A 9481-nucleotide genomic window follows, 5' to 3' on the forward strand; every position below is an offset into this window, starting at 1 on the left:
CTACTTTCTGTCTGTTTTAAATCAGCTGGAATTTTGAAAATTCATTTCAGTGTCGAGTTTTCTTTTATTGTGAAATGTTGATAACTTTCAGAATAAGAACGTGTCTAAAGAAAGCCTCGTGCGGCTGCGGCTGCGGCTGCTGCAGTTTCTGGCTGCGCAGACTTTTATTTCTGTGAGTTTTGCGCAGAAAAGCGGCGCACCGCAGACAGAAAAGCGCTGCTCCATTATCGCGTGTTTGAAGCAGTTTTATAAATACGTCGTTGACTTTAGGTCGGTCTTCAGTGCACGCGCCTCAGGTGGATTGTAATTGGCTGGGCGCAGGCTTCGTGAAGGCCCCGCCCACGCGTACTTATGCAGCCCGGCCCGGCGCTGACAGCCGCAGTGTCGCTCCGACGGTCAACCGGAGACAGCAGCCGAACCGAGCGGCGGGAGATCCGGGTCAGCAACCGGGACAGGTATGGAGAGGAGACGTGCACGAGGCCAGGAGATTCTATTTTGATGTTTATGCAATTATGTTATTTTAATTTTGCACATTAATTTTCAGAGTTTATTTAAAATGATTCATAAACTTTGGATGTTTCAGGATCAAACTGGACTCCAGGACGCGCGAGGGAATTCATTTAAACCGCCTCGTGCCGCCAATGGACTCCCTGTGAACGCATCAACAACACAAAAGTCCCGGATTTCCTCTGATTTATTCAAAAAACAACAACAAGGGAGGACAGAGATGGATGTTGCGGCGGATCAGCCCCGCTGGATGCACCACCACCCCGTGCTGAACGGACAGCACCCGGACTCGCACCACCCGGGCCTGGGCCACAACTACATGGAGCCCGCGGCGCAGCTGCTGCCTCCGGACGAGGTGGACGTGTTCTTTAACCACCTGGACTCGCAGGGAAACCCGTACTACCACAACTCCGCCAGGGCCCGGGTGTCCTACAGCCAGGCGCACGGTGAGGATGATGGCGCACAGGAAAACTGTAAATATTTGTGTTCAAAAGGATATTTTAAATAAAGAAAATATTGTTTACCATCTAATTCCTGAGAAATTATAATTAATTATTTTAAAAATATTATTATTAGTTTAGCAAATCCACTAAATCAACAAGTTTCAGCTCCAAACTGTTTGTTTTGGCATTTTACGCACGCATTTTAAGATAATCCTGCTTTTGTTTGACAGCGCGCCTGACCGGGACTCAGGTGTGCCGGCCTCACCTGCTCCACAGCCCAGGCCTCTCTTGGCTGGACGGCGGGAAAGCTGCTCTGTCCGCCCACCACCACCACCACCACAACGCCTGGGCCGTCAGCCCCTTCAGCAAGCCCAGCCTGCACCACCCGGGCTCCGCGTCCCCCGGCGCGCTCTCCGCCGTCTACCCATGCAACAACAGCAGCTCCGCGTCCTCCCTGACCCCGCCGTCCCACCATCCCAGCTCCCACCTGTACACGTTCCCCCCCACCCCACCCAAAGACGCGTCTCCGGATCCCGGGGCCGCGTCCCCGTCCTCCCCAGCCACCAGGATGGATGAAAAGGACTCTGTAAAATACCAGATCCCAGAGAGCATGAAGATGGAGGGATGCAGCCCTCTGCGGGGCAGCCTGTCCTCATCCATGAGCGCGCAGACGCCTTCCACGCACCATCCCATCCCCACGTACCCCGCTTACCCTCTCCCGGCGGGACACGAGTACGGCGGGAGTCTGTTCCACCCGGGCAGCCTGCTGGGATCCCCGTCCGGGTTCAAGAACAAAGGCAAGACGCGCTCCTGCACCGGTGAGTCCGCTGCGGCGTCACCGCGGCCGCGTTACGGACGAAAACACGAGCGCTGCTGGCACGCGCCCTTTAAAAACAGAAAACTTCATCACACTGTAGCTTTTCAGCTGTTAACACGATCATTTCAGCAGATTTTGAAGGAGAAAAGCGTTTTTCTCCTTCAAAATCTGCTGAAATGATCTTGTTAACAATTAAAAAATTACAGTAAATCAAAGAATAATGCGAGTTACCTCTTTACTATGGTTAATTAGAATACGAAATATATTTTTAAGGAAAATATATAAAAAACCGAAATTATTCTTAAATTGGAAGACTTATAAATGATGCAATAAGCAGGAAAAACTGCAAAAATCACATTTTAGGTAATATTTAAACTGTTTTTATTTAAGAAATAAAAAAAATGATTTATTATCAATAAAAAAACTAATTTCCTCGTGCGCTCTTGTGCATTTTACGCACGGCTGTGACGCATCTGATGCTTCACAATATCACTTAAAAATATAAATATATAACAAAAGAGGAAAGAGAGATTTTATCTTAAACCAAAGTATAAGAGAAGGGTCGTTTCATCTGAAAATGTTTGTTTAAATGCTTTTAAAGTCATGAAAATAGGAATATTGGTCCAACTCAAGCAGGATTTACTTGTAACATTTAGACGTTCTTGTAAAAAATCTGAATTGTTCGAGATTTTTTTACTCTAAAGCTAAAACTTTGCTCTGATTTAATGCGATAAAAAGTAATAATCTACTAGTTGTTAATATGTTCTTTTTTGATGGAAAGTGTCACAAATTTTCCGTTTTTCCAAAAACTTTACTTTCAGTATTGCTTTAGGCCACTTTTGTATTTTATCAGTAACACTGTAAAAAGTGAACCGTTAGATCAATTAACAAAAGTTCTGTCATTTAATATTAGGTTTTATCAAATTGAACTTGTAAGTTGAGAAACCATCAACTCAAAATTTTGTTTTGTTGAAAATTAATACATGTAAATGTGAAAAAATGCACAACTTTTTTAATTGATCCAACGTTTCACTTTTTACACTGTAAAAAGTGAAACGTTGGATCAATTAAAAAAAGTTCTGTCATTTAATATTATTTTTTGTCAGGTTAAACTTTTGACTTGAATAAAACATTAATTCAAATGTTTAATTTGATGAAAACTAATACATTTAAATGTAACAAATTGCAGACTTGTGTCAATAATCCAATTTTACACTTACACTGTAAAAAATGAACCGTTGGATCAATTAACAAAAGTTCTGTAATTTAATATTAGTTTTTATCAAATTAAACTTTTGACTTCAATAAACCATCAACTCAAATGTTTCACTTGACAAAAACATACGTTTACATTTTTCTGAACTTTTGTTAATTGATTCAACTTTTTTCAGTGCACACTGAAAAAAGTGAAACTTTGGATCAGTTAACAAAAGTTCAGTAATTGGATGCGTTTAAAAATATGAGTTTTTATTAAATTGAATTTGTAAGTTGAGTATACCATCAACTGAAATGTGTAATTTGATGAAAATGAATGAGTTTAAATGTAAAAAATGACAGAACTTTTGTTAAGTGATCCAACGGTTCACTTTTTAGACACTGTAAAAAGTGAAACGTTGGATCACTTAACAAAAGTTCTGTCATTTATAAAACAAAATAAGTTTTTTATCAAATTAAATTTGTAAGTTGAACTCAAAATTGTAATTTGATGAAAACTGATACATTTAAATGTAAAAAAAATACAGAACTTTTGTTAATTGATCCAACTTTTCACTTTTTTCAGTGTAAATTTGACAGAAAAATCCCTAAACTTTTCTGCGTTTTCCTCTCCAGAAGGCCGTGAGTGCGTGAACTGTGGCGCCACGTCCACGCCGCTGTGGAGGCGCGACAGCACCGGACACTACCTGTGCAACGCCTGCGGCCTCTACCACAAGATGAACGGCCAGAACCGACCTCTCATCAAACCCAAGCGCCGGCTGGTGAGTGCCCCCCCCCTGATGCTGCTGTGAGGGGCAGTAAATAAAGAGCGTAACCTGAGGGGTAAAGGGGGCTGGACGCACAATTCCAGGAAAGTTATATTTTCCCAATCAGCTTCCAGCAATTGTGCGTCTGCTCACCTCCTGGTGGTTGTGGTGTTGCAGCATCTGTGTTGTTGTTGTCATCACTGGAGCTCCTTCAGATGCTGACACTGATAGCAGGACCAGCATGAAATCCACACAAACACTCAGAGCTTTAGTGGTTTTGGTGTCTGGCCTGTTCATCCTCAGAAACATCAGGAACATGTTTTTGGTTTGAGGCCAGCAGATCTCAGATGATCTGATCAGATCAAGAGATTCTGATGGAGGTTTTTGTTCTTATTTTCATGCTAAGCGGCTGTTCCTTTGAGAAACTTCTCTTTTGTCTTGGAGCTAAACATCAGATCTCCAGATCATCAGTAAAGATCCCAGATTCAGATTAAATCTCCTCATCAATGTTTGCCTTTTTGTAAAATAACTTAAAATATGTTAGATGAGGATTAAACCTGATTTTTTAAATTATAAATAGCAAAAATAGTGATACTAATCTGGAAAATTATTATTATTATTTATGAGTAAAAGTATTAACGCACGTGCGTCCATTTCTGAAAAAAGCTTTGGAGTGACTTCTTTAGAAGTGAATGGTCTCTGTATACTTCATGTTTTTTTAATTTTTGTTTTGGATTAAGGTTTGCAAATTCACTTCCACTTGTGATCAATGTTGATCATTTATCAAAAGAATTGAATTCATCCGGATAATCTCCTTCGTTTGCCTAAAAAAAAGCTCAATCTTTTTAAACAGCGACAAAAAAAATCCCCCAGCAGGAAAACGACTGTCTGTTTCCTACAAATCATTTTCCCGCGCCATTAATATGCCTGTGAATGAGCGCGCGGCCGTATATCAGCGCTGGTTTCCGCGCAGCTCCGTCTTTGCGCTGCGTCTTAGCGCGCAGCGGCTGCAGCAGCAGCTCTCCAGTTGTTTCCTCTCCGGATGTCTGACCGCTCCAGATAAAGCCAGCCCTCCTCCCGCGGCCTCCCGCCTCCAGGCCCGGAGTCTCTCACTGCCGAGTGGTCAAGCCTTCCGTCCAGCGCGCGGAGGGTAAAAACAAACAGGCTTGGAGGGAGAGCTCCACGCGGCCCTTTTACCCCCCCCCCACCTAACTGCGTTGAGAATTGAAATGACAATTAAACCAAATACAGATTTCATGTTTATAACATTGGTTACTGTGTGACCTATGATTGCGATTTCCTGGGCAAATAAACCCCAGAAACAGCTGCAGGACAAAAACCTCCATTCAAAATTCTCATTTTATAAAGAGACATGAGAGAATTCCTAATAAAAATGTTATAATAAAGCACCAATTACCATTTTCCCATGTTAAAATAGCTTAAATGTTTACACGTTTAGATTTAATTTAATCCACATGACTGTTTTTTGTAAAGTAAATATCTTGATTACAGTTTCTTGGTGGCATTTATGTGGTTTAAAAAGTCCTTTTTTTAAGTTTCCTCTAAAATAAACGTTTTCCACTTTTTTATTCTACATTTGTTCTTTTACCAAAAGACAGCTGAGAAACAGTGTCACCACAAAAGTTGTACATAAGAATTCTATTATTGATAAGTAAAAGGTTAAAGTCTCCCTGTGGCTATTTATTTTATTTAAAAAAAACGTTCCCAGTAGTGTTTCAATAATGATTATGACGATTTTAACCAAATCCCACAACCTAAATGTCTTAAAAATCCATTTCTCATGTTGATCTGAAGCCTCTGTTTCCAAAATCTCATCTGAGGGGGCGTGGCTTTTGGAGCTCCGCCCCCGTCTGATTGTGAAAGCTCTGTTTCTATGTCCAAATTCCCTTTCTAACCCCTAACTAGGAAAACGATGTGGTGCAGGTCTGTACAGTGCCCTGGATTTTAAAGTTAATCGATGCTCACTACTTTTAGTTTATTTTTTCAAACGCCAGATATGACATCATTGATTTCACAAAGTGAAAATAGATCAATACGAACATTTCATGGTGTCTATTTTTGATGGTGAAAATCTGGATGCTTTATTCAAAAATTATATTTAAACATCTTTTTTTGTTTGAAATTGTTCAACCGCAATGCATTGTGGTCTATACCCACTAACCGAGTGAGCATCGATGTACGCTAGTTTTTCGCAAAGACTTCTGGGAAATTTCTAGTGCACTGGATTTTGGATTTTAGAGACATAACACAAATTGGGGCTCGTCCGGGACATCGAAAAATCCAGTGATGCTGATTTGACCACAGAAATGTGAACGGCGGCTCATTTGACTGCAGTCACTGTGAAGATACCATCTTCTCTTCTCCAGAACCTGAACTAGACACTAGGAACAGATGAGGGTTTAGTGCAGGTGCAGCAGATCATTCGTTCAAACTGAGCAGAAATCACTAAACGTCACTCCTGATGTTTCAGTCTGCAGCCAGACGAGCGGGAACGTGCTGCGCCAACTGTCAGACGACCACCACCACGCTCTGGAGGCGCAACGCAAGCGGAGATCCGGTGTGCAACGCCTGCGGCCTTTACTACAAACTACATAATGTGAGTGTTTGACCCGAGAGGATTTATTAACACCTGATGTTCAAACTCAAAATCTTTAACGTACTGTAACTCTTCAATCGTTGACGCCAGAATTCCAGCAGATTCTGTAGGAGAAACTGTGTCTTTTTACTGGATGTATGAAAATGAAAATGATATGTGTTAGATCACCATAATTTATGCCTTTATGTACAACAGGAGATCAGAATCAACTAAACTGATCGAAACACAAAGTTTTAGATAGAAAGAAATGATGTTTGTCACTTCAAACAAGTTTTTTTCTTTCAATCTTCTGGTTAAGTTCATAAAAGCTTCAACATCACTTTTGTTTTGGATAATATAACAACAAATCCTGAACATTTTCTCCACATGCATCACTAAGCATTACATTTTGGTGCAAAGTCAGTATAAAAAGTCGCTTTTTTTGTGACAGAATCAGCTGATTCACGTTGATTACATCCACTCTTTCAGCGTTACAATAACTGCATAAACGGTTGAAGAGAAGAATGTTAACACTGGAGCTAAAGCTGATTCGTTTTTTCAGAACTCTTGTCAGTGAGCTGATCTTCAGTCTCAACTTTCGAACGTAAAAAAAGCTCTCGCTAGTTTTACTTTGAAAACAGGAAGCTTCACCAGCACGAAGATTGTTAACTTCCTTTGACAGCAGTGCTGCACATTCGGCTTTGTTTTAGTTTATAAACTTAAAATCCAACATTATTCTGCATTTCAGAGCAATAAATACATTGTTTCTGAATTATGTTTTTACTACACTCTAGTATGTTTATACAGATCATGAATCAGTATCTTTATAATTCATAGTTATGTTGAAAGGTTATGGTTTAAAAGTTTTAAAAAATTGGCATTCTGCTATATGTTTGGACTATTTTAGTCTTTAATAAGATTTTTTAGGCTGTTTTGAAGTGAGGCTATTATTTACATGCAGCTGTTTTGGCTAATTGAGGATTTTTTTTTTTTTGTTTTTTAGGCTGTTTTGGAGTTTAGCTAATATTTCAGCAACATGCAGCTGTTTTGGCTATGTTGGACTTTTCTTTCTAAGTTTTCTTAGGCTGTTTTAGAGTTAGGTTGATATTTACATGCAGCTGTTTTGGCTAATTGAGGATTTTTTTTTGTTTTTTGGGCTGTTTCTGGAGTTAAGCTAATAAATACATGCTAGCGATTTTGGCTGATTTGGTCTTTTTTTCAGTTTAGTTATTTTTTAAGCTACATGCTAGCTGTTTTGGCTAACGTTTTTTCTTTTTTTTTTGCTTTTTTTTTAGGGCAATTTAACATTTTGCTAATATTGTAGCTAGCTATCAGCTTCAGCGTTTTCAGCTGTTAGCTTCAGTGCTATCAGCTAGCAGCTTTAGCATTTTTAGCTATCAATTTCAGCATCTTCAGCAGCCAAATTCAGCTTACAGCATTCACACTAACATTATTGCAAGTAATGCTATATATCTAGTTCATCATTATTTTTAAAAATTACAGCTTTAAAGTTTTAAAAATATAGTTTGAGAGTGTTTAACAAATGTTTTTCCTGTTCGTCCCGCGGCCTAAGTTGTGTTTTGGATTTCGGCGCCCTGTGTGATTGAGTTTGACACCCCTGATTTACAGCCATAGTTATCAGGATCCATATTTGGAACAAACTTTAGAGCTTTCTACATGACCTGTTTGCTTACAGATTTTTTGTACTTATCTTAAAAACATCCAAAAAGCAAATAAGCCAAATAATTGTCCTTGCATTGTTAAAGTCCCTCAAACATTCTCCTCATGCGTCCGTTCTCTCCCGCAGGTGAACCGGCCGCTCACCATGAAAAAGGAAGGGATCCAGACGCGCAACAGGAAGATGTCCAACAAATCCAAAAAGAGCAAGCGTGGCGGCGACGCCTACGAAGAGTTCACCAAAAGCCTGCACGACAAGAACTCCCCGTTCAGCGCCGCCTCTCTGGCCAGTCACATGTCCATGGGTCACCTGCAGCCCTTCAGCCACGCCGGACACATGCTGCCCACGCCCACGCCCCTACACCCGTCCTTCAGCCATGCGCACCACTCCAACATGGTGACGGCGATGGGCTGAGAGGGCGAGGAGGCGGATGAGACTCTGATGAGCACATCCGGCTCGATTGTGTCGGTTGGTGATTGTAAGAAAGGAATCATGGTACCAAACTGAACGGAGAAACGTTTGGCTTCCTGTTGTTCAGACACAAACTCAGAAGAACCTCACAGCTGGGAAGTTTTATAGTCGTGTGAATATTGTAAATATGCGTCAGGAAACTGCTCTTCACCACTAAACTATTTTGGTTTTTTTGCTCATGGACATTTTTTAAGCAGTTTTTCACTTAAAAAAAGGTTTAAGAATTCTGATTTTACACTGTCTATTCTAAGTTTTATAATAATTAATATTGTTATTCAGATAATTTATTTTAACTATTGTTTAGTTCCTTAGGCTACAGTACTGGATTCATATGGATGCTGTTATCCCAGGTATATTTTTTAGCTGAAACGCCACATTTATAATCTCAAGAAACGAGGAGATATTTCCTATTATTCACTGCTTGTTCTGCGTCAGTCTGAGATTTAAAAAATGGTCTATTATGCTAATGAGGAATGTGCAACTCAAATCATCCCATGCTTTATTTACCTGAAACGTTGTTCTCTTTTCAAGCGGGGTAACAGGTCTTCAGATGTTTTATCTTCATTCTTCTAACCATAATCATTCTCTGCTTCCAGCTGCCTGTCACTAAAGGCTGAGCGTCTGTCATCACATACTGTTGATTTCAAAATAAAAGTTTATCAAATCTAAAGCCGTGGCTAAGGTCATTTATTTATTAATACTATTCCTGGAATTGCTGTTTTACTGTAATATAATGAATATAATTAAATATAATGAAAGATTTTTGAGTTTTGTGTACAATTAAAGTAAAAAGAAGAGGTTTTGTAGCAGGAGAGTCAAACTCAATCAAACAAGGAGCAAAAATCCAAAACACACCTTAGATCGCAGGACGAACAGGATAAACATTTATCGATCACTCTAAAACTACATTTAAAAAACTGTGACTTTTTAACGTAATTATAAACTAGATATATAACATTACCTGTGATAATGCTAGTGTGAATGCTGTAAGAGGAATTTGGCTGCTGA

The 9481-nt window shown here is 39.9% G+C and overlaps 1 protein-coding gene across 1 annotated transcript; it reads left to right on the forward strand.

Annotated features, from left to right (window-relative positions):
- Positions 1 to 336: 336 nt before the first annotated feature.
- Positions 337 to 9150, forward strand: gata2b (GATA binding protein 2b). The gene is made up of 6 exons (XM_024269082.2): positions 337 to 455; positions 584 to 953; positions 1181 to 1768; positions 3598 to 3743; positions 6220 to 6345; positions 8132 to 9150. The coding sequence occupies exons 2-6, from the start codon at positions 728 to 730 to the stop codon at positions 8414 to 8416; spliced, it is 1371 nt and encodes a 456-aa protein (XP_024124850.1). The 5' UTR covers positions 337 to 455; positions 584 to 727; the 3' UTR covers positions 8417 to 9150.
- The last annotated feature ends 331 nt before the right edge of the window (positions 9151 to 9481 follow it).

This window comes from Oryzias melastigma, linkage group LG5, assembly GCF_002922805.2.
Source record: "Oryzias melastigma strain HK-1 linkage group LG5, ASM292280v2, whole genome shotgun sequence".
Taxonomy (NCBI): domain Eukaryota; kingdom Metazoa; phylum Chordata; class Actinopteri; order Beloniformes; family Adrianichthyidae; genus Oryzias; species Oryzias melastigma.